This window comes from Phoxinus phoxinus (genome assembly GCF_949152265.1).
Source record: "Phoxinus phoxinus genome assembly, chromosome: 8".
Lineage (NCBI taxonomy): Eukaryota > Metazoa > Chordata > Actinopteri > Cypriniformes > Leuciscidae > Phoxinus > Phoxinus phoxinus.
In genome coordinates, this window is record NC_136883.1 from 12,540,237 (window position 1) to 12,567,381 (window position 27,145).

At 39.9% G+C, this 27,145-nt stretch overlaps 1 protein-coding gene across 4 annotated transcripts in view; it reads left to right on the forward strand.

The window, feature by feature from the left end:
* The window catches only part of gse1b (Gse1 coiled-coil protein b), a 240,704-nt gene that overhangs the window by 45,950 nt on the left and 167,609 nt on the right, over positions 1 to 27,145 (forward strand). For all 4 annotated transcript variants that reach the window (XM_079620097.1, XM_079620096.1, XM_079620099.1 and 1 more), the window contains exon 2: positions 15,921 to 16,098. In XM_079620097.1, the coding sequence (XP_079476223.1) occupies positions 15,921 to 16,098 (178 nt within the window). The remainder of the gene's footprint in view (positions 1 to 15,920; positions 16,099 to 27,145) is intronic.

The window sequence follows — 27,145 nt, forward strand, 5'->3', positions numbered from 1 at the left end:
CAATGTTGAATCTCTTTCTTCATAACCTCTGCCATTTACTCTGGCATGCTGGATATCAGCTTCTTGGCCAAATCCAGACTGATGGCGATCCATTCATGGCTTATTAGTGAGGGCTTTTGCTGGTCCACTCACCTTTTGATGATTGACCACAGTTCTCTGGGGTCTGTGGTGTTTTCTGGGCCCTGTATATGTTTAGGCATGCATTGACATTTGTGCTTATTTCTGTTACTTATAACATTTTCATGGCTAAAGTCTGATTTCACTGTATTTATCACAAATATTTCAATGTGAGCAGCATGTATATAAAAGTCGGTAGTTTTGATAAAATGACGTTTATGCGTGGTTTTTGAAAAACAAAACAAATTAAGTCACTGAAACAAGGCCATAAAACCTATACTGAATATTTGTTCAGAGGACTTCGGCAAGCGCGATGCAAGTGTGTTTTGCTAGTTTCAGCTCGACCCAGTTATCATTTTTACATCTGGCCATAGGCGTCGATTTCGGGGGGGGGGGCGGTGGGGACGCGTACCCACCAGATTTCGTCATGAGTCATTTTGTACCCACCACTTTTTAGGGTTGCTAGTAGGGCTGTAACGATACACCAAAGCCACGATTCGATTCGTATCACAATGTTTGACCCACGATTCAGTTCGTGTCACGATTTTCGACCCACGATTCAGTTCGTATCACGATTTTTTGGGGGATAAAAAAAAAAAAAAAAAAAAAAATCGGTGCTGATGCAGTGGTGACCCGTTCATGTAACATAAGGGTGGCGCTGCCAATAAATCACCTAAAAGCTGTCACAAAGAACAGGCAAAAGTAATCTGAATATGTCAAATATAGCAAGGAGACATTTATTAGCCTAATAAACAAGTGTTTTCTGTCTCGCTGCAAAGATGAAGTTGACGATGATTGTGAACGCGCCGGAGAGAAATGCACATTTCATACGGATTACATAATTTTCTTTCGTTTTGAATGGTTCTGTTTAAAAGTATGATTTAAAGCGTTCTGTAGATAATATATATATTTCTCAGGTCTGTGAGGCATAGGCTGTGCTGAGTTTCGGTTCATTTATGAGACGAGCTCCACTTCATGCGCCGGCGCCTCGGTGTCGTCGTGATATCTATTATCTGCTTTACTTATTATTTATTAAATCCAGCCAATTGGTTAATGAAACATTGATTAAAATTAAGATACAATTAATACAAAACGAAATTCACTTTAAAGAAAGGCTTTGTGCTTTCTGATTGAGGTCTGTGAATGTTTTAAAGCAGACGTTTGACGATTTCAGAGCGGTCGCGTCCGTAACCGAGAACTGATCACGTCCGTAACATCGTTTTTTCCTCATAAATGCGAACACGAAAAATAAAATAAAATGAATATTTTATGTTCTGTGGAGCTCGTTTTATTTTTTCTCACGTTTATATTAATTTCTGCTTAAATACTGAGTGCATGGAGGAATATAGCCTATTCCTATTCCACATGCATAAATCTTGCCGCAAAGCACCGGCAAAAGCAAACCAATGATAACATGTCTGAAAAAATAATGAGGCATTTTTATTGTTTATTAATAAAAATATATATTTCTAAATCAGTGTCGGCTCCAAACATAAAGTGGATGCGCCTTTAGAGAGAAATGCACCTTTCATATGGATGACAGCCTAATCAGCCGGTATTTGCTTTCGATTCAAATTTTTTCGTTTAAAAGTGAACATTTCGAGCTTTATATAAAAATATTCATAATGTTTTTGAGGCTATACACTGTATTTCAGTTCATTATTGAGACGCGCTCCAGTTCACGCCATGGAGATAATTATAGCGCGCCCTGTTTGTTTTATTTTATTTAACAAAAGCACAACGTTTTCTTATTGTAAGTTTACCCAAATAAAAGTACTTGCGACAGATGCATTATTCCTTTCTGTATGACCAGAAAAGATCGAGTATTTAATGTTGTTTCCACTGTTGATAGGAAAATGCAAGTGTTCGCGCCGACGCCTGCCGCAGTGCGCGCTCCACGTCTCCGCACACACACTTTGAATATGCACCTAATATCCATTTAATAGCGAACATTTATCTAGGTTAAAGTTAGAGCGAGCTGCCATGCCAGATGGATAAGTCATTTTCATGTTTAACAAATCAAATCATGCATTTTTGCCTATACCGCGAGTAAGCGCTGCACCAGTTTGAAAAAGGTAAAAGCATAACGAGCGTAGCGAGGGGCCCCACTGATGTTGCTGCGTCTTTATATTAATATTTCTGATTGTTTAAATGATCAACCCTCTGGGGCCCCCTTAAAATGCGGGGCCCCAGCCAATTGTCTGCCCTATTGCGGCGCCTCTGCCAGACGGAATGCCATAGGCTACTCTAGGTTTTTGTGAAACGCCGCCACTGCATAGTAGCTTGCAGAGCTTACATTAGTAAGCTACATGACGTCGTCTTTCAAAACATGACCTGCGCTAAAGAAAGAAAAAAATGAATGCGTCATTGTACCCAGCACTTCTGAAAATGCACTTCCGAATGCGTCTCTGTCCCCAGCACATTTCAAACCAAACTGACGCCCATGCATCTGGCGCCACGTTGTTTAAATAGCAAATGCAAATGCAAATGCGCGCTGGTCTGAAAACGAGGTGTGTTCAGGCACATTTTTGGCGCGTTGCTACTCTGAGGCAACTGAAATAGACTGCGCCATTGACCAACTGAAACCTGGTCTAAAGTCAATGGCACAATATATATTTTTTGTTATTTAAAGAGCGCGTTAGTAATGTGCGCCTATAGGCGGGTCCACAACGCGTGTACATTCTGCTTATTAAACACACAGGGACGCACAGCAGAACACAAACTAGCTAAATATTAAATATAAAAGGATTATAATGTAAATTATTATTATTGTTTAGTATATCATTAGTTGGACCTCAGCTCTACTTTCGGATAACTAAAGCGCATTAAGTACAAAATTAGTTGTTCCAAATCAACAAACTTTAAGTATATCAGATTAATATACCAAAAGTACAATGGCAGGGTATTTATATTAAGTAATTGTTTAAAGGGCAGTCTTTTAACTTTAAAATGTAAATGTTTAATTCAATGTAATACTTGCCAATTCTTTGAAACATTATCACTCAATTTTTTTTTTTTTTTAGTGTACTTGCAGGATAATACATTAAGGATTTGTAAACTAACCCTAATCCCTGTGATCTGTGCTTCAGGTTAGAGCAAGAGATATTTGACTTTATTGCATCAGAGGTATGTCACTTTTCTCACAGCTGATAATCAGGATGTCTGAATATCAGTAGCCTCCGAAAGACAGGTGGCAGTATTAAGCCATATTGTTTACAGTCAGTACATGTTGTATGTCTTTCTTTGTAGAATTAGGGAGCATTTATTTGCATTCACTCGGTGTGTGTGCTTTTTTAGCTAAGGCAAGCACAATCTGTCCATCTGCATCTTTCAGTGACTTCATGACTGTCCCCAGGGCAGACAGTCTTTTCTGTTGTTTTCTTTCAATGACAAAACATCGATGTTAAGCTGAGTCACTAATGTAAACATGAGAAGCTCCCTATTCAAACTATCTCTCAAGCTGCTCTTGCTAATGCAAAAACGTTTTGAAAAATCAGCACCCTTTTACTGTCCACTTCAAAACTCTGTCACTGTCAGATCATTTCGACTTCTTTACTTTACAATTTTAGGCCGACAAACACACAAATGACACAATAACGCATAGACAAAAGAACACACACAAATTTATTGTGTGGATTACACACTCACACAAACACACACACACACACACACACACACACACACACACACACACACACACACACACACACACACACACACACACACACACACACACACACACACACACACACACACACACACACACACACACACACACACACACACACACACACACAAATCCTGGCCTGTCAGTGTTGCCCATTGTGTGGCTGTGAGTGTTTTCTCACAGCGTAACTGCCAACAGATGGTCAGCTCTCTCTGTCTCTCTCTCTGTGTGTGTGTGTGTGTTTTGTGGTCTTCCCTGAGGGATGTAAGGTTCTTATCTCACACAGAACATATGCAGCATGTATGTCTGCAGTTACCCAACAGTTTATACAGGAAGGAAAGTGAGACAGATGACAAAAGAGGTGGCAGAATGAAAGGTTTGTTTTGGCATTTTCCATGACTACACTAGTGTCTTGTTACTTTTTATGGATTACAGGCACAAAAAAAAAAAAAAATTTGTGATAATTGTCAAGTAAACCATTACTTAACCCTGACACTTAAAGGATGAAAAGTAGTTTCAACACATCAAATGTCTGTAATTTTATTAGTATTACAAAATTGATCTGCAACTCGATCGAAATTCCTTTTTTAATGAATGATTATTTTATACTTTTGATGGTATACAGTATATAACTTTTATTTAATGTTTATAGCTAAAACAACAGCTTTACACTATGCACTCAGGTAAAGTGTTTATCTGCTGCTGTGCCTTTCTGACATGTCAATATTCTCAAAAACATGCATTCGATGGGAGACTTTAATGCTAGGTGGGCAGGTGACTTAAGAGACCATCAAAACACACCAAACCAACCCAGTCAATTATGTGTGTGTGAATCACTAAAAGCTGTCTTGATCTTTAACCCTGACACACAACAGGAAGAGGTGAACTAACCACCGTCTGTACTTCAGCACACACTGATCGTTCTCAGTGCTGAAAACACACTCAACATTTTTGGTTAACACAACACGCAGTTGTTACATCTACACAAGCTAGGTATCTGCTTATCTGAGATTTTGAGTTAGTTCTGGTCTGCCCAGACGTAAAAATGTTGCTGCAAGCATTTTCGACCACTTGTTTTCTTCTCTCTTTTTTTCTTGTGTTTAAATATTAAACTGTAGGCTAACATTACTGTTAATTACGGTGGCCCAGTAGTGCACAACACAACAACATTTAAAAAGCAAACATAAGTTCACAACACAACGAAATTAAGCCACAACACAACGGAAATAAGCCACAACACAACGAAATAAGGCCACAACACAGCGGAAATAAGCCACAACACAACGAAATAAGGCCACAAAACAGCGGAAATAAGCCACAACACAACGAAATAAGGCCGCAACACACCGGAAATGCTCCCAACCACTAGAGGGCTCTCGGAGCGTGGTAAAGTTAGTTTTTCTTTGTTCCTTTGCCATTGTTCTATAGAGTCAGCAGTCTAAAAAATCTATCAATACCACGATTAGTTTTAACAGTGTAACCATTGTATATCGACATCAAATATTACTTCAAAATAACCTACATGAATTATAGCTGCGTATTTATACTCGAGAATGCTTGGACGCGCTACCACACTGCATGATCCCAAAGGGAACATCTGGCAATTCCACCAAGTGGTTAAATCGTATAATTCTTTATAATATAATTTGATAAAGAAAAATAAAAACCATTTGGTGAATTGCAGAATTACAGGAAGTATTGGCACAATTTCACCTGTAATAAGTCAGTCTGGTTAATAGGAACTACAACCTTTGAATCATGATAAAAGAAAAGAAAACTTTTACAGAAATTTCCTAAAAAATAATTGTTTACTTTAAATACATGACGGGAGGTATTGGGAATAAGTCACCTGTAAGTCAGTCTACTAACAAATACAATCAAGCTTTGGATTTTGAACATATCTGTTTTTGAATGTTAAAAGTCATTTTAATTCATACAAATTATACGTTTTAACAACTTGCGCTCATGCGCAAGTGGTAGCGCGTCAAAGCATTCTAGAGTATAAATATGCAGCGAATTAAATATGTTTCTCTGTTTCTTTCATTCACTCTGAGTTTAAATGAGTGGACTGACCGAGTGCTGTCTGTCAGTGCACTGTAAAATAATATTTTTTATATTTTTATCACAACTTTTTGTCTTTTGTCAAATAAACTTAAATTCATAAATGTTGTTCACATAACATAATATTTTGAGTTTCTGTGATTAAACTAATCTGTTTCTATTGACTAAATTCTTTTGCTTAAATTAACTCAAAATTTTAAGGCAACCGGTTAGGCTTCTTTTTAAAGTTAAACCAACAAATAATTTTTACAGTGTGATTGTGCCTTTAATAATTTATGTGCATGACTCCAGGTTTTCAAATGACAAAATTTGCTATGACTTCATGGGTGTGAACCGTGAAGCATTCAATTTCTGCTGTATTGTGATGAGGGGTGAACGCAGTAAAAACTTTTACACTTAATGGGAAACCGTATTGTATTGCTTCCACATCACATTATGTAAACTGCATTTATGACTAAGAACTAAACCGATGTAGATCTATCATTTAATGCACACACCTCGTCCTCTGCTTGACTGCTTCTGATGTTGATGCAGATTGGAAAAAAAAACAGGCTGAATAACGCAGACTAAACAGCGGGGAGGAGCCGAAGACTGAAGCCATTTTCATGAGATTTAAAAGGGGACTGAGGCCATCATGATTTAATTTACAGATTATGGAGCTAATCACACATTTTTAGGGGGGCTGGATATAAATTTAGGGCCTGGCATCATCACTGCACCACTCTATATTTGAACGCACCTTAGTACCAAGCCTGTCACTAGTGTTTCTGGGCAGATCCTATTCAGATAAAATCTCTGGAATTTCAGTGTGTTCATCTTTCTTTCTTTTTGCCATTTGAAATGTTCCTCCATATTAAATGTGACAGAAAAACAGAGGGGTGTTAATAATAGAGAAACAAGTCGTGTCTGTGGTGTGGCTGTTGGCAAATGAGAGGTGCATGCTGGGAAGGCAACTGAACACAGTGGTTTGAGGTCTGTGGTTACATTACTCATAAATAAATAAAAATGGAAATGAATATCGCTAGTCCAATATCACTAGATCAGACTATACTGAAACTGACTAGAGTTACTAGTGTGAATAGACATGAGAAAACAATCTGACAACAAAATAGAGAAACAGAGTAGACTAAATAGCAGAACAAAGGAGATAACAATCAGATGAGTGTGACTGCATGTGTCAATAGAGAGGAACCAAAACAAAAACAAAAATTTGAGCAGAGAGAGATTGCAATTGTTCAGCTTAAAAAATCTTTGCAAAAAAACTTTCAGTAGACAAGAAAATCTATAAAAAAGTTTTACAATTTGGCTGCGTTTACCTGAACTGATTTGCTGAAATCAACATGCAGACAAAAGCCAAGTTTCCATCCAGGTTTTGTGCTTAGTTATCGACAAAGAGAATATTAAAAAAAAGTTTGCTAAATTTACTGTCTCCAGCCTGTTTCCATCCAATTGGCCTTCCAACGCATTGTCGCATTGCGTTAAAATAACTCTGCCGGATTTAACTTAGAATAGGCTATCTCAAATATTCAAGTAGTTGCGTACTTCACATTTTAAGTTGACTAAACGTAATATGAAGGCAGCATTAACACTTAGTTGAAAGAAACCACTTTTTTAATACAGTGTAGTCTACAGAATGCAATTTTACTTTTTCATCTTCAGAACAAAATTAAAACAAAATTAGAGTTAACGTGTCTTATTCTTACCAGATACCAATAGTAATTATTTTTTTTATATACAATTGAATAAAATGAGTATAATAGATACAAGGCACCTTTGAATTGCAGATAAACTGTGCTTAAATTGGAGCAACACTATAGGCTATTGTGTATAGGCTATTTCTGTCATGTGACACTACATTTATTTGTGTTAAGTCCTTTTTCTCGACAAAAAGTGTTGCCAAACTACTTGTTGTGACATTTGAAGTATCGAAATAGAAATTATGCGCTAAAGTTAAATGGAAAAAGATTGTTGACACTTGAGAAGTTTTAGCGATAAATGGCATTTTCATCAGCTATATCAGTAAACATTTTGTAGCACTAAACCTTTTTTTTTTTTTTGGATGGAAACCTGGCTTGGGATTGGTGAGTGCTAGCCATTTATATTGCTGCTTGTGCATTAGTTTTACCCACTGCTGAAGGCTTCCGCATGTCTCAAAGGCTGTATTTTACGTGAACAGCTAAAACAACAAATAATACCAAATTATCTCCGTTATTTTTACAAACAAACAAAAAAAGACATAAAGAATGCCCTTTACATCTGGTACATTGATTTTGCTTGGTACTGTATGTAGGCCTTTCTTGCTTTCTCCTTCTGTGTATACTTTGTTTTCCATATTCTACTTCGTCTCACGAGCAGCACACTATCTAGACTCTTCTATTTGAACGTACAATCACTCACGTGCACTGTTGTCCGCGCGGAAGTCTGCTTGGATGCAAAAATCACCTACAGAGAGTGCATCAGAGAGAACTCAGAATCTATTGATATCTGTGGTGCATTGTTAAGGATTGAGAAGGAAAATACGAAAGTGTGTGGTCCAATTCGATGTGTTTGTGTGATATTTTTCCCCAAACCAGTTCAGCGCAAAATTCACCCCGCATGTGACACCCAATCTCTAAACATAGGTCCACGAGAGCCTTCAGATTGCTTCTTTGCCATTGATGCCATTGAAATGAATGGGGTCTTTTAGAGCTTCTTGGACACAAGACGCAGTGAAAATATATTAGTGCTAAACTTAGTCTCTAACTCGACCACTGCTAAGTGAAATCTATCAATTTACAAGCCAGTAGCTAATGACAGACATTTTTAGTTGCTTAACGCAAAATGTGGTTGCATATTAAGTTTTGCATTGTAGAGGGATAATAAGTCAAAATGGCCAATGCCAGCGTAAAAATGACTGAGTGCAACTTTAAAGGGGTCATGACATGGGTTTTTTAATTTTATTATTATGTTCCCTTAGGTGCAATTATAGTATTACTATAGTTTTTTTACAAAAAACGTTTTAAATGTAGTGATTTATGACCTTTTCCCACCCTGTTTCTCATCCTCTGATTCAAACAGTCTGTTTTGGGGGTGTTTCCCCTTTAAGAGTTCAGTGTTAACGCCCACTGTTATGATTGGCTAACGTCAGTGCCTATGCATCAAGTATTAACGCCCCCAGCCAGAACATTTGCGGATTCGGCGTATTTAAAAAGTAGTTTAAAGTTTTAAATACATTACTTACAGTTTTTGTCGTCGTTGTTGAGCCCAGAATAGTCGGCACAGACTTATCTTTGAGCAACAGTTTTCTGGCAAAGCCAGCATCATTTTGGGATTTGTTCTCAAAACAGTCATCCTTAAATGGATTAACTAACGCTTAAACTAACACTGCCGTGACTGAGACGTCCGCAAAAAATAAAGTGCATCCATTTTCCCCTGACGACTGGATCTTTCGCAGCGTATTCAAAGATGTTGTTTGTCCACAGCCAGGAACAGCACATCTGCGTGGCATCGGAATTTCCCTGTACACAGACCCACTCGCTGTCCGTCGACTGAACACTTGTGAGGTGCGCAGCGCGCGGGCGCGACAATGATACGAAATGAGCGTAGTTGTCTTGTGCTTAAAGCGTAGTTGTCTTGTGCTGGAGGCGGTCTATAGAGCTGGTAAGTACCGCCCCTCCGTAAAACCCCGCTGGACCTCAAAGTTAAAAAACCGTCAATGCAAGTGAATGGGAGAAAATAATTATTTTCTGGTCCCGTTCGAATTGTGCCATGAATGTGAACATATGTTGTCTGTGAATTTTTTATATAATCTTTCGTGTGAAAAATGCTACAATTTAGCGGGTAGAAGTTTGATACGGGTAGACTTTGTGTGAGAGCACTTTGTGGACTACAACTCTTCGCTGCTTTCGACGCGTTTGAAACGTCAACACCACTAGCTCACGGCTCTAGCTCACGGATCCCGCTAGACATGGCTGTGTCTTTGGTGCACTTCACCGCCTTCTTTCAGGGAGAGGACAAAATCGTTGAGGTTGGCGAAAACCACGGGTAAGTCAACTTTATGGGTTGACGTCACATAGGCGACATGTAGTCTTTCTCGTTATGTCTTTTCCACAACTGCTAGCCGACAAATCATACCATATACTGTCAAACTTGTAACATGAAAGATTATATAAAAAATTCACAGACAACATATGTTCACATTCATGGCACAATTCAAACGGGACCAGAAAATAATTATTTTCTCCCATTCACTTGCATTGACGGTTTTTCAACTTTGAGGTCCAGCGGGGTTTTACGGAAGGGGCGGGACTTACCAGCTCTATATGCAAACGCTGGTACGTCACTTCGCACCGTGACGTCACTTCTTACCATGGATCCAGAACGAGCTGTATTTAGAGCTTGAATAAATAAATGATTCGTTTATAATGGGGAGGAAGTCTTAAGCTATGAAACTTGCAGGACGTTTTAATGGTACAAAGACCTCTTATATACCAAAAGATCAAGGCAAATTTGGTTTCTCCTTTAAATGACCCCTTTAAACAACTATCAATCTATCTCATCTACAGGTAGAATAAATACATGCAAGGTAAATTCAGCATATTTAATTTAATAAAATGTTTTTTACTAAATTACTGTATAGTTACTGCACCCTTACAGGTTGCTCTACTAACATATGTGAAATGGCCTAATAATTTGATGTTTTTTAAATTAAGAAAATGTGTTAAAAATGCACAGTGAACACTACATATGGTTTCTGCTCAGTTGGCTGAAGGGTTTAAGTGATAGAAACCGGTTTTGCTTAGCTAAAGCAAAAATTAGAGGGAGCTTTGGGTGTGACAGACAGAAGTGTGTTTGCTGTGCTATTTGTTAGGCGGTGTAGTGTGAATCAACTGTCACCGAATCATCATCACCTCCCCTTAAATAAACAGCCTGAAGCTGAACATAACCCTCACGACCTGGTCCCCACACACACACACACACACACACACACACACACACACACACACACACACACACACACACACACACACACACACACACACACACACACACACACACACACACACACACACACACACACACACACACACACACACACAAACACTGATGACTGATCAAAACACCTTTCTATGAAAGCTATACATACAGTAAGAAGACTGATACGTTAATATCAATTTATATAGACAGTGAAGGCCCTTTCACATCAAGCATGAGTATTTGGCACAAACAGGATTTTAAATAGAAACAATCGTTTCCTGTGGACCATTCTTTTCTTTTCTTTTTTGCTGAGATGTGTTGAACTTGCTTCTACTGCTTCTGTTGTTCTATAGCCAAAAGCCAGTAATGAAAGGTGTGCTGTATGTTGCACTATCTATTGTACCTTGAATTGGCTTTTTGGTTACACTTTATATTTTGTGTGAATAACTTCTGCGACTTCTGGTTCCAACTTGTTATAATCGCTTTCATGACTACATTTATATATGAAGGCATATCTCATTCAAAGGCATACATCACCCAAAACCAGGCATGTCGCAGTTTACTGTGTATTTATATAGTCACCGTGATTTTCCATACTTTTGAAGTAACATGTTCCAGGAACATATTTTATTGACCCTGGAACAACATTCCTGTCTGCCAAAGGTAGCCCTAACCCTATCCATTCACCTAAACCTAACCCTAGCCATAACTTATTTGTAAGATCAGAGAGAAATGATAGATTAATAACACTGATGTAGAAGCACCTGACCCTGGTTGTAAGCTTAGTTGACAAACTGTAAACTTGTCCCTTAAATTGGTTGATTATATAATGTTGTTCCAGGATCAACAAAGATCTTGTTCCAGGAACATACTGTACTTGGTGAAATCACTTTCACCGTCAGCGTGTATATATATACCCTTTCACACCAAACGTAATTATTTGGCACAAATTTTAAAATACAAACTATGTTTATATTTGTAAATGTCACGTTTATGTTAAGTTAGTTTAATTTTCAGACTTTTAGTTTGTTTGTCTTCAGTCACATATTCCTTTGTTTGAGTCTCCTGCACTCATCAGTAACCACGGACATTCGTTCATCACAGTTGTTCGTCATCTAGTTCCTCACCATGTGTATTTAAGTTTGTCACCTTCACTCAGTGTTTGTCCAGTATTGTTTGTGCATAGGACACTGTTTCATGTTGTTTGCTCGTGTTGAATAAATCTTGCTGTTATTGGGAAATACTTATTCTGTCGCCTTCATCATCTTTGATCTGGGCCTGTGGCAATATAAACATTTTGGTAAATGCCCTATGTTCACATTTAGGATCATTCTTTCCGCACCTCCATGTGTTACAATGTATGGATCTTGTTTAATATGCTCACTGCATTGCTGTAGTTGCCAGAGCAAAGTGCCTGCTTTAAAAAGAGAATCAATTATTTAAGTCATATTCACTTTTTCAATTATGACAACCTGTTAGTAAGTGACCTCCAGCACTGGGATAACCCTCTCCTGATTCTTTTGAAGTGTCTGCAGAAGAGCGGAAAGGTGAGCGAGACAGGCACTGTGCTTTCAGACGAGTGAGTGTTTGTAAGATGGAGGAAGTTTCCTTCACCACTCACAGTCTTTAGTGTTTACCTGCTTATTTATACCTGCTGTTTGTTCTGCCACGAGCACTGTGTTTGGAGTTTGCATATGGAAAGTTGATATGAATGATGATATTTCCTCTAGTGGCCTGAAATCAAAACGTTACTGCAAAATGTTCTGTCTGTCTATGTGTAGTCCTAAACCAAAGCTGTCCACCCAGGGTTAGAGTGGAATCATTTTCATGATGTTAAGTTTAATTATTATTATTTTTTTTTACGATTTGATGTACTCCTTGTAAAAACAAGTCAAGTCATCTTCATTTATATAGCGCTTCTAACAATATAGATTGTTTCAAAGCTGCTTTAGAGAGATAAACGAATAATTTAAGCCTTAAATTTTAAGGTAACAGAAATTGTTTTGGCTTTATAGCGGTTCTTGAATAAAGATATTTTCCAGCTAAAGTTAGTTTTGATTGATTCACTTCCGTCGCAACGATCATTAGTTATTAAATTAGAGACCGCTAAGAATACACAGTTCTCTCTACACAGACTTTAAATGCGAACCTGTGAGAAACGCTGATGGCGCTCACGTGCGCATTAAGAATTAATTCTATAGTTATGCGCATTTGAATATATGTGCGCAGGTTTGTAATTCCCTACAAACCAAGCCTTAACAAACTACTTGTCTGGCCTTAAACATTTTAGACAGAATTTTATCACTACGGGGTATGTGTGTCTTACTTACATTAAAGATGTGTCTTTGAACTGACAGAGTGTGTCTGCTTCCCGGACAATGGTAGGAAGACTGTTCCAAAGTTTTGGTGCTAAATAGGAAAAGGATCTACCGCCAGCAGTCGATTTTGATATTCTAGTTATTATTAACTGGCCGGAATTTTGAGATCGCAATAGACGTGAAGGACTATAATGCGTTAAGAGCTCGCTCAAGACCCTTACTGGCATTCTGTCAACTTCTGCTGTCTATGCCAGTCTCATTGAGCAATGTAATAATGTTGCAATACATTGCTCTTTATATCTAAATATATAAAACTGTGTATGCGAGAGAGTGAGTGAATCAATGGTTTCAGTTTAAATATATCACCAGAAAGGACAGATCAGAGTTTATCAGATTTGATCAGAGATCAGATTTATGTGAGCTGTGAACAGCAAAACAGAAGTGCTGCACTGCCCGCAAAACACCGGGATGCGCACTGTTTGATTTTAGACTGGTTATAGGCAGGTAAACAACATGTACCAGCGTTATGTCACTGTTCGTTCCTCAAGTCTGTGGAAACAGGCTCCAGTTTGCCTGGCAACAGTTTAGTGCAAGCACACCATGGGTGTCGCTGGTTTTCTTTTATAGCCTGTACTATCTTTCAATATATTAAAAGTGTATTAGCATCCTGCTTTTACTTATTTTCACAATACAACCTTGAACACTTTAAAATAATTGTACTTTAGTATATGTTCTAAAAATATATATTTTAGAAAAATATACTTGAAGTGAAAATTCTGTTTAATTTTTAAAAGTGTATTTATTTGCACTTTATTACAAAGTATATTTTAGGTATATTTTAATTGTGTTGGAACAATGCAAAAGTATACTTTCAAAATACAAGTGAAATCTCTCTCTCTCCCCCTACCTCACTTCCTGTCTAGCTTTTTAAATAAAAATAATATATTCATATACTTATGGTATATTGCTTATGTTTCAAAGACACTTGAAATGAATTTGTAATGTAATTGTAACACAAATAAAGTACACTGATATTTAATATCACTAATCAAGCATGTAATTCCCTATACAGGCATATACTTAAAGTATACTAAGTATACTTGTTGTTCCAACTTAGTACACAAAAGTACACTAAATACACAAAGTTGTGCTTTACTACAATTGAATTACAACTAAAATATACTTAGTACAAAATGAGTTGTTTCAAAATAGCACACTTCCAAGTTAACTGATCATTAACACACTTGAATTATACTGATAATTAGTCTGGCTGCAAGTATACGTAGCATTTTTTTTCTTTCACCAGGGTATGCTTTTCCACTGCAGTTAGTACCGCTTCAAAGTGGGTGGGATTATAGACTGATCATTATAGTTGTGCCGCCTCACCTGCTAGCGGGTTTGGTGTCTCGTGACACAAATCCAATGACGCTGGTAGTGACTATTCTCTCTGACCAATCAGTGATCTGCAGTGTTTACACGTCACATTTTAGTTTTGGTATGGCTCGCTTGGAACCTCAACCAAGGTGGTACTATTTAAGTGAGCCGTACTGAGCCATACCATGCAGTGGAAAAGCGCCATAATTAAATAAATGAGCAAAAATAATTTTATAAATGAGCATGCAAGGGCCAGATGATCTGTAGAACTTTGTAAAATATATGGAGGGTGGATGTTCCAATTCAGTTGAAAATCTTTCTGCACAGTTGCACAGCTACAGATTCTTTGTGGGAGTACCGGTAATTAATGGCATACTTTTGATAGTTGGTCATCATAACTGTTTGTAAGAAGAAGTGACCAACAAAACCATCGCAATGGGAAGAACAATCCTAAAAGAGGTCTCTTAACCATAGTCTTAGAGGGGTTGTGAAATGCATTTTCAGATTGTGAAATGAATTTTCAGATTTCTTGTTGGAAGATTTCAGATCTGTTTTATGCTTCTAGGGGTTAGCTTATGAAGTTAGCGAAAAAGGCAAACTTTATTACCCCGTATCCACAACCTTACCAAAACAACGCCAAAGAACTAGCGCTGATGAAAACCGACTGTGTTGTCGCCTTGCGTCGCCTGCGTCAGGGGAAAAAAGCTTCACTTTAACACAGAGAGAACTACAGACAACTTTTAACTAACAACTTTCAACTGTCCCTGCGTGTAAATGAGACAACTGTCTATTTCTGCATATATATATATTCGTCATTCAAAAAGGGAAACTGACACTTCATGCTGCAGATACACATACTGTAAACTTACCGTTTTGAATATCAATCCTGCTGATCTTTCCCTCTTTATTCCACTCCACTCATGTTAATATTAAAATATTCGCCAAGGAACACTCAAGGAAGATGACATTTTTAAAACAGCCTTCTATCTTAACCGTTTTGACTTCTTTGTTCGTTGTTTTGCTATTCGCTATTAGTGACTCATTCACTAAGCTGAACAGCCAATTTATCTCTCTCTTACCGACGGCCCGACGACGAATCTACATGCTGAATCGGACAAAAAAAAAAAAAAAAAAAAAATGACGCCGTCTGACTAGAGCCAACAGTGAGGAACACACCAAAAAATAACATAAATGGTCGATGCTCAAAATTGCTCGAGGCATTTCAGAAGGGTGGAAAACAAAAACTCATATTTAAAATTGGTTAGTTACCTTTGAGGTATAAAACATGGACTATTGTTTGTTTGTATAATATCCTAGAAACATTGATTAATATTATAAGTGCTACAAAAGTTTAGAATGCACCCTTTAATAAGAAATACTGTGTTTCTTTGAATGTCTCACACGTTAATTCAAAATGTTCATTGCAGGGTTTGTTGGTGGAGGAGACAGCCAGCAGCAATAAGGATGAAGAGACCAGACCAGCAATAGTCAATGCGGCAGAGGTTGCAGAGCAAGACCACACTACATCATTCGAAACCAGAATGACACCCGTCACCTCGCCCCTGTGCAGCCTGAAAGTGGAAAAAACTGATAGCTCAGTGACCAGTGAGTATTCATGATTCCAAACTATTCTTTCCTGAGTCTCTCATATTTAATGACTCTTTTAGTTTCTTGCTAGATATAGTAGATGTGGTGGTGAGGAAAAATGTTTTCTATTGGCTGCCTATACTTCTTTCTTGTGTCTTTATCTCTATGACTCCGCCATGGAGTCAGGTGTGAGCCTAAGCTTGTTGGGTCTTTCAGTGGAGGATGTGATGCTAGCAGTGGGAGAACAAATCATTTGCAAAAACACAACATCCGCATTGAGGATGAGTAAAGTGGAGTCAGTTTGTTTTCACACTTGGCATGTTTGGTTCGATTAAAATGAACCCTGGCTCACTTTAAACCCACACCAAACATGCAGACCAAGACCGCTGAAAAGATGGGTCTTGGCCCACTTCCAAAACAAACTTTGGTGTGGTTTGAATGGAATATGAACGCAACACAGACCAAAGACATGTAAACCAACTAAAACGGGACATGATGTCACAAGATGTGACGCTAAAAAGGACAGAATGCTCAAGCATACCTGTTTTTTCTCGTCATAGTCGCAATGTTGCCCACCACAGTTCGGTACAGGCATCAGTTCTCAGAGTTCTCAGCTGGTCAAAATACCATTATATGTAGGCTACGCACATACAATAAGCACATTTAGTCCAGCACACAGCATTGTTTTGGATGTTCAGTGAGTTCCATCGCAAAATATACGTAATAAAAGCCAACCAATCAGGTTGTGAAAATATCCCTATGCCTTTAGGTTTGGAATCTTTAGGTTTGATGTTAAAATGCCAATGTGAACTCCAAGCGAACCTTTGAGTTAATGTTAATGTTTTTTTTTTGTTGTTTTTTTGAGCAAACGAAACGAGAACCAAACATGAACACCCCCCTAGTTTGAACCATGATAGATGGAAGTATGTGGAGAATCTTGGAAGTTAAGACTATTTTTATATGTATAACGCTTTTCACAAAAGACACTGTTTCAAAGCAGCTTTACAGAAATTCCTGATGTTTGTAATTACCTTAATGCCTAATTGTCCACAGAGAAGTAAACTGCTAAGACATTACAGGAAAATGATAACTGACTGATGCTTTCAAAAATAGTTTATGCTTATGATCTTGAAAACAATATGCAGGAAGACTCTCTTATAGGGGTTTCTGAGACCTCTGGGTTATGAATTCCTGAGAAATTCCTAAAAAAAAGTTTTGTACAATGTATTAAAACTGTTTATGAGGAGACACTGAAAGAACAATGACAGATAAGACGGGCAAGGTAGTTTCTGTATCATTTTACCCTGAAAGACCAGTGGAGGTCCCTGTAAAAGTCTCAGGTAGGGAAGCGAACAGCTATAATGGAGGCTTATTTATGGGGCAATAGCTACAAACAGGCATGTTGCTTAATATAACAGTAAGGGGAGAGTGTGGGTTCAGTGGTCAAGAAGAGACAGTCAAACATTTGTTTTTGTACTGTAGATGCTTTCAAGGACTGTAACGTTACAGTTCATTGACTAGTTTGGGTGTTTAGGTGAGATGTTTTTCCTCATGTATCTTTATAGGAGGAGTCAAGTCAAGTAACCTTCATTTATATAGCGCTTTTAACAAAGCAGCTTTACAGTGATAATAGGAATTTTAGGAAATTAAAGTAACAGAGATTGTTTTGGCTTTACATCAGCTATAGAATAAAGTTATTATCCAGCAGTAGTTAGTTTTGATTGATTCACTTCCGTTGCAAAGATCATTAGTTATTAACTTATGGGCCGCTAACATGACACCATTCTAACTGAAAACCCTTAACGCGATCTGGCCCGCTCAACAACCGTGCCTGTTGGCTCGAGAACACAAACCTTGAAATAGGTTCCAAGGTGCAAGCCTTGAAATTAAAAAAATAAATAAACTTAAAAAACACAAACCTGTGAAAATGCTAATGTGCACATGCGAATTACATGTTTAGTTTATAGGTATGCGCGTTTGAATATACAGCTATGGAAAAAATTAAGAGACCACTGCAAAATTATCAGTTTTTCTGGTTTTACGATTTATAGGTATGTGTTTGGGTAAAATTAACTTTTTTGTTTTATTCTACAAACTACTGACAACATTTCTCCCAAATTCCAAATAAAAATATTGTCATTTAGAGCATTTATTTGCAGAAAACGACAACTGGTCAAAATAACAAAAAAGATGCAGTGTTGTCAGATCTCGAATAATGGAAAGAAAATAAGTTCATATTCATTTTTAAACAACTCAATACTAATATTTTAAGAGTTCAGAAATTAATATTTGGTGGAATAACCCTGATTTTCAATGACAGCTTTCATGCGTCTTGGTATGTTCTCCACCAGTCTTTCACATTACTGTTGGGTGACTTTATGCCACTCCTGGTGCAAAAATTCAAGCAGCTCGGCTTTGTTTTATGGCTTGTGACCATCCATCTTCCTCTTGATCACATTCCAGAGGTTTTAAATGGGATTCAGGTCTGGAGATTGGGCTGGCCATGACAGGGTCTTGATCTGGTGGTCCTCCATCCACACCTTGATTGACCTGGCTGTGTGGCATGGAGCATTGTCCTGCTGGACAACCTTGTACGTGGCTTGATTCATGCGTCCTTCACAAAGACAAATCTGCCCGATTGCAGCCTTGCTGAAGCACCCCCAGTTTTCAGCTTTGTCCAACACCTGGTCGTCTAATGGTTAGACAGAGACCTGGAGATGCCTACAAACCACAGTGTCTCACACCCACTGTGAAATTTGGTGGAGGATCGGTGATGATCTGGGGGTTCTTCAGCAAGGCTGTAATCGGGCAGATTTGTCTCTGTGAAGGACGCATAAATCAAGCCACGTACAAGGTTTTCCTGGAAGGAAAATTGCTTCCTTCTGATCTGACAATGTTCCCCAACTCTGAGGATTGTTTTGTCCAGCAGGACAATGCTCCATGCCACACAGCCAGGTCAATCAAGGTGTGGATGGAGGACCACCAGATCAAGACTCTGTCATGGCCAGCCTAATCTCCAGACCTGAACCCCATTGAAAAAAACTCTGGAATGTGATCAAGAGGAAGATGGATGGTCACAAGCCATCAAACAAAGCCGAGCTGCTTGAATGTTTGCACCAAGAGTGGCATAAAGTCACCCAACATCAATGTGAAAGACTGGTGGAGAGCATGCCAAGACGCATGAAAGCGGTGTTTGAAAATCAGGGTTATTCCACCAAATACGGATTTCTGAACCCTTCCTAAGTTAAAACATTAGTATTGTGTTGTTTAAAAATGAGTATGAACTTGATTTCTTTCCATTATTCGAGGTCTGACAACACTGCATCTTTTTTGTTATTTTGACCAGTTGTCGTTTTCTGCAAATAAATGTTCTAAATTACAATATTTTTATTAATTTGGTATTTGGTAGAAATGTTTTCAGTAGTTTATAGAATATAACAAAAAAATTATTTTACCCAAACACATATCTATAAATAGTAAAACAAGAGAAACTGATAATTTTCCAGTGATCTCTTATTTTTTTCCAGAGCTGTATATGTGCGCAGGCGTGTAGTCTTTCTTTACAAATTGAGGCCTTCACAGGGGAGAGACTAGTTGACACTTCAGTATTGTGCGTTGTCATTGTGTCTAGGCGCAGGTCCTTCATCAGATCTGGATATGGGTTGGATCCGGCGGACTGCGGTAAACCTTGGGATAAACAGAGAGACTGATATTAGCGTAGTAATATCAGTGCCATTCTTCTTATGATGTAACGAGTAGATCAGGATTTATGGGAAGTGTTCCCGGTTCCTGTTAACCTAATCTATCCAGCCTAACATTGAATTATAGAAGTTTATAATGTGTTATGTGTATGCTAGGTCAAAGAGATGTGTTTTTAGTTTAGATTTAAACTGACAGTGTGTCTACTTCCCGGACAATGTTAATGGTGCTAAATAGGAAAAGGATCTACCGCCAGCAGTCGATTTTGATATTCTAGGTATTATCAACTGGCCGGAAAATTCGAAAAGATCGCAATAGATGTGAAGGACTATAATGCATTAAGAGCTCGCTCAAGTACTGGGGAGCTAAACCATTTAGTGCTTTGTCAAGGTCTGGAGATTGGGCTGGCCCAATTAATCAGCAATATTTAAAAATGTATACGATGATTAGTAGGGAGCCAATGCAGTGTTGACAGAACTGGGCTAATATGGTCATATTTCCTGGTTCTGGTAAGAACTCTAGCTGCTACATTTTGGATCAGCTGTAGTTTGTTTATTAAGCATGCAGGGCAACCACCCATAATAGCATTACAATAATCTAGCCTTGATGTCATGAACGCATTAACTAATTGTTCCGCATTTGTCATTGAGAGCATATTACGTAATTTAGATATATTTTTAAGATGGAAAAATCTGGTTTTACGGATACTACATGTGACTTTCAAATGAAAGATTGGTATCAAAGACTACACCCAGGTTCATAACCGACAACGACATCAAGTGTTAGACAGTATTCTAGATAATTACGTGAGGACGTTTTTTGTCCAATAATTAGAATCTCTGTTTTTTCAGAATTAAGTAGTAGGAAATTACTAGTCATCCAGTTTTTTATATCAGCTATGCATTCCGTTAATTTTGTGAATTGGTAAGCTTTGTCAGTGTGTGAAGAAATATAGAGCTGAGTATCATCAGCATAACAGTGAAAACTAATGCCATGCTTCCTAATGAATTCTCCCAAGGATAGCATGTACAGAGTGAACATCAACGGTCCTAAAACTGAGCCTTGTGGTACTCCATACTGAACTTGTGATCGATAAGACATCTCTTAATTAAACGGTCAGATAAGTATGATTTAAACCATGCTAATGCAATTCCAATAATAACAACATAATTTGAATTTATTTGAAGGGGTCATGACATGGGTTTTTTATTTTATTATTATGTTCCCTTAGGTGCAAATATAGTATTACTATAGTTTTTTTTACAAAAAACTTTTAAAATGTAGTGATTTATGACCTTTTCCCACCCTGTTTCTCATCCTCTGATTCAAACAGTCTGTTTTGGGGGTGTTTCCCCTTTAAGAGTTCAGTGTTAACGCCCACTGTTATGATTGGCTAACGTTAGTGCCTATGCATAAATTATTAACGCCAGAACCTGTGCGGATTTAGCGTATTTAAAAAGTAGTTTAAAGTTTTAAACACATTACTTACAGTTTGCGTCGTCGTTGTTGAGCCCAGAATAGTCGGCATGGACTTATCTTTGAGCAACAGTTTTCTGGCAAAGCCAGCATAATTTTGGGATTTGTTCTCAAAACAGTCATCCTTCAAATGGATTAACTAACGCTTAAACTAACACTGCCGTGACTGAGACGTCCGCAAAAAATAAAGTGCATCCATTTTCCCCTGACGACTGGATCTTTCGCAGCTTATTCAAAGATGTTGTTTGTCCAGCAGCCAAGAACAGCACATCTGCGTGGCATCGTAATTTCCCTGTACACAGACCCACACTCGCTGTCCGTCAACTGAACACTTGTGAGGCGCGCAGCGCGCGGGCGCGACAACGATACGAAATGAGCGTAGTTGTCTTGCGCTTAAAGCGTAGTTGTCTTGTGCCTGGAGGCGGTCATATGCAAACGCTGGTACGTCACTTCGTACCGTGACGTCACTTCTTACCATGAATCCAGAACGAGCTGTATTTAGAGCTTGATTAAATAAATGATTCGTTTATAATGGGGAGGAAGTCTTAAGCTATGAAACTTGCAGGACGTTTTAATGGTACAAAGACCTCTTATATACTAAAAGATCAAGGCAAATTTGGTTTCTCTTGTCATGACCCCTTTAAAAGAACGTTGTTGTCAATAGTATCAAATGCAGCACTAAGATCGAGTAACACTAATAGAGAGATACAACCATGATCGGGTGATAAGAGCAAATAATTTGTGACTTTAATGAGAGCTGTCTCAGTACTATGGTACGGTCTAAATCCTGACTGGAAATCCTTGCAGATACCATTTCTTTCTAAAAAGGAATGGAGGAGTGAAGACAACACTTTTTCTCTGAAATTAATGCTCTGACACAAAATTGACAATCTGAAAGATTATGAAAAACAAGGTACCATTGGCTGATGTATCAGTACGGCCCCTTTTAAATACCACTGCAAACTTTCAGATACAAAACCATTCACAAGTTTAGAATAATAGAATATAATCCATCAAGGGAGGGAGGGCGGACATGATGGCCAGTGGGGAGCAGGTGACCAGGGTAGTGCCGGCAGGATGGGTAGCCTCCAGGGTGGCACTGGCAGTAGCTCAGATGACCATGAAGGACTGGCCTCGACACTAGGACAAACAGAAAATTGGGGAACGCCCTTCTTAGTCGTATTAGGGCAGACAGAAAATTTGCGGACGACCCTCTTGGTCGTATCTGGGAAAACAAGGAACTTGGGAACGACCTTCGTGGTCGTATCTAGAAAGACAGAAGACTGGGAAACGATCTTCATAGTCATATCTGGACAAACTGAAAACTCAGGAACGACCTTCCGTGCCATGTTGGCTGAGGTTTCTGGCGGTATAGCAGGCACTGTACTGAGCTCTTGGACGAGAGCGGACACTGGACTCTGGTTTGGGGATGGAGCCTTCACTGGACTCTTGTCGGGGGATGGAGCCTTCACTGGACTCTGGACGGGATATGGAGCCTTCACTGGACTCTGGACGGGGGATGGAGCCTTCACTGGACTCTGGTCGGGGGATGGAACCTTCACTGGACTCTGGTCGGAGGATGGAGCCTTCACTCGACTCTGGTCGGGGGATGGAGCCTTCACTGGACTCTGGTCTGGGATGCAGCCTTCACTGGACTCTGGTCGGGGGATGAAGCCTTCACTGGACTCTGGTCGGGGGATGGAGCCTTTACTGGACTCTGGTCGGGGGATGGAGCCTTCACTGGACTCTGGACGGGATATGGAGCCTTTACTGGACTCTGGACGGGGGATGGAGCCTTCACTGGACTTTGGTCGGGGGATGGAACCTTCACTGGACTCTGGTCGGGGATGGAGCCTTCACTGGACTCTGGTCAGGGGATGGAGCCTTCACTGGACTCTGGTCGGGGGATGGAGCCTTCACTGGACTCTGGTCGGGGGATGGAGCCTTCACTGGACTCTGGTCGGGGGATGGAGCCTTTACTGGACTCTGGTCGGGGGATGGAGCCTTCACTGGACTCTGGTCGGGGGATGGAACCTTCACTGGACTCTGGTCGGGGGATGGAGCCTTCACTGGACTCTGGTCGGGGGATGGAGCCTTCACTGGACTCTGGTCGGGGGACGGAGCCTTCACTGGACTCTGGTCGGGGGATGAAGCCTTCACTGGACTCTGGTCGGGGGATGAAGCCTTCACTGGACTCTGGTCGGGGGATGGAGCCTTTACTGGACTCTGGTCGGGGGATGGAGCCTTCACTGGACTCTGGACGGGATATGGAGCATTTACTGGACTCTGGACGGGGGATGGAGCCTTCACTGGACTCTGGTCGGGGGATGGAACCTTCACTGGACTCTGGTCGGGGGATGGAGCCTTCACTGGACTCTGGTCGGGGGATGGAGCCTTCACTGGACTCTGGTCGGGGGATGGAGCCTTCACTGGACTCTGGTCGGGGGATGGAGCCTTCACTGGACTCTGGTCGGGGGATGGAGCCTTCACTGGACTCTGGTCGGGGGATGGGGCCTTCACTGGACTCTGGTCGGGGGATGGAGCCTTCACTGGACTCTGGTCGGGGGATGGAGCCTTTACTGGACTCTGGTCGGGGGATGGAGCCTTCACTGGACTCTGGTCGGGGGATGGAGCCTTCACTGGACTCTGGTCGGGGATGGAACCTTCACTGGACTCTGGTCGGGGGATGGAGCCTTCACTGGACTCTGGTCGGGGGATGGAGCCTTCACTGGACTCTGGTCGGGGATGGAACCTTCACTGGACTGGAATCTGGAGCGGAATTTTGGTCGGGGGTAATTCTTGTACGGACTCAAGGACTGGAGGTTAATTTAGAGGTAACTCACAGGTACGAGTGGGCTCTGATGCTGATTCAGGGGTTAGAGTGGGGTCCAATGTAGATTCTGGGGCCGGAACTGGCTTGATACAGAACTCTGAGGCTGGAGCTGACTCGTGACTGAAATCTGGGATGAGGCTGAACTCAGGGAATGGAGACATCTCTGTGCTGTGCTCAGGGGCTGGACTTGGCAGAGGGCCATTTCTTCTTCCTCTGCTTCCACCTTTGAGTTAAGGTTAAATGAGGCGCTGAGGCTTTAGTAGTCTTTGGACTTGGCTCAGACTCTGGAGTTTCACTCATGGGAACAGACTCAGGAATATCTCTCTGGAACAGACCAGGGAGTTTCTTCCAGTGGAACAGACTGGGGAAGACGACTCACTGGAACAGAAATTCTCTCACTTGAAAAGACTGGTGAATTTCTCTCATTGGAACGGCTCAGGAATTTCAAAGACTGGAATGGATTCTGTGATTTCTATCACTGGAACAGGCTTAGGGATTTCAATTACTGTAACAGACTTGGAAGCGGATTCTGGATGTAGGGACCTGAGAGGGAAAGATGTCTTCGGGGCCTTCCAGACGGAAATAACCAGCAGGATCCGCCGCTTTTGCTCCCAGGACGGCGCTGCTTAATACTATCTTCCGGGCTCAAGGGATAACTGGAGACTCAGGCTTGGCGGGCATGACAGCTGGAGACTCTTTTGCTTGCACGAGGAGTGAAGATGGCGAATGACTTGGGAGGAGTTGTGTGGTGTTTGGTGGCTCGATTGACAAAACCTCTGATGCCAGGATGGCTGGAGTGGGCTGGAGTGGACTGGAGAGGAACTGGACACAGAGGAGAGTATACTTCAGGTAAGTCATGATCCAAACTATAGCAGTCTTGGTAGAGACAAGACCAGACAATGTGTGTGTGTAGTGTCCTTATATCTGGTGCAGAGTTGATGCGGTGACGAGTGACAGCTGGTGATGATTGTGGAATGCGTTCAGGTGGTTGACCAGGAAGGATTATGGGAGATGTAGTGCTGAAGGTGACAGGGCTGGTGACTTAGGATTCAGGGTGGGAAATTAGCACCCGCCACCCGCCGAGGGCGGGTACTTTTTCAAAGTGGCGGGTCACTTTGCCGTGTATACCAGCCACAGTGGCGGGTGGATTATAATAATGCTGCGTTCGCACCAAAAGCGAATACAGTTCGCAAAAATTCGCATCCACCGAGGGACCAGGACAGGACCACCAGACGCGCATAAACGCGTCTTTACATTTACTTAACATTGAATGTATTAAGTAGTAACCAATAAACACATGCTGCGAGTGATTTCATTGTACGGATTGGACAGCCTTTGTCAAAGAATGCGGTTGCTAAGTAACAATAATACACTTTTGTCGAGTAACTCTTTTGATTGGTTTTCAGCGCTGTGTGTCACGGCGCTGAAGAGACCGTTATACTGTATAACTTATACACATAACTTAGCTAAGCTGAGAATAAAAATAAAATAAAAAGTGTATATATATATAGCTGAGCTGAGCTGGTGCAGAAGAAAGGGAAATTATTTTTAACCATGCGCGCGCGCTCTCTACACTGCTGAAGCGCGGATGATCTGAAAACACAGACAAGCTGGAGTTCAGCGATCTTTATTTGAGATTTTCTACTTAAATTAAAGTGTCATTCAGTCGGTCTGTGTTCTGTCGCGAGCCGCTTGCGCTGTTTGTACGACTAAATCTGCGATCAAAATGCAGGCTGATATCCAGCAGTGTTTTTAATGTTGATCATATATGAGCAAGAATGCAATGTTTCCCGAATATCCACACGATTTCAAATGTGACATTGATTTTATACAACAGTAAAAAAAAAGGGTAACATTTAAGTGATGTACTGCATTTAAAACAGTAGTCAGGCTTATTGCTCTATTTTGCAACGAAATCTGTGGCTTTGAACAAATCGTGAGATTCAATGAATGAATGACTCGATGACCGCCACCTACTGGCTATTTTAATATAATATTTTTATTAATATTAAAAACGTTTTTTAACATTGCATATTTATTGAACATTGTTTTATTTAAAGCATTATTTATTTTTAAAAGGTATTATAAAGGTTAAAAATTAAATGAAAAAATTTATTAAAGGGGGCGAATATTGTCCCTTAATGGAAAAGGTGTGACTGCAGTCTAAGTGGAAGAGAGGGGGTACCAGGGGGTACGGCACTCAAAAACATTGGAGAACCACGGAACTTAGGAAAAGGGATATGTAGAATTGCACAAGTGCTACTGCTAAAGAGTGCAATGTAAATAATTTATCATCATAAGCTTAATTGAATGGCCTAGAGAGAATAATTGACATTTTCTGTCTAAAGACTACATATAAAATAGCTACCTAAAGTAACTGCAGTTTACTAAAAGTAATGACTAAAAGTTTGCATTCATAAGCATTTTCGTCTGAAGATGAAGACTAAGACTGAATCAAAAATGGTTGCCAAAATGAACACTGGCCTACACACACCAAGCGCACTACAACGCTGTTGCGTATGTATTAAATATGACTGATCATTTAAATAAAATGTTTTATTTAATTCAAGTAGCCTACATAGTAGCCTACATAATTATTTTCCAGGGTTTAAAATGTATACAGGTTTGACATTTTCCCCTCATACTTATGTTGGAATGGGTACGAAGTTGGCATTGAATTTAATTTGAAATGGTATTAAAAAGGTCTTAAAAAGCCTTGAATTTAAGCTGGAGGATCCTGGGGGTACCCTGAAATAAATAAAAAACGTATTGAAGCAATTTCTTTCTTGCAATTTGAATTCCGGAAAAAGTGGCTGGTAAAAAATATAAGTGGCTGGTAAAATTGGGCATCCACCAGCCACTGTGGCTGGTGGACAAAAAAGTTAATTTCCCACCCTGTTAGGATTGTTGTGACACTTGAAGGGCAGAGATCACTGAACAATACTGTTGGTTGCAGTAAAGATTATATACTGTATGCAGGTAATAGAGAATTACACATGGATTCTCACCTGTTCTTAAAGGGTCTTGATTGCATTTGTAGAACACCTCAGTTACTGT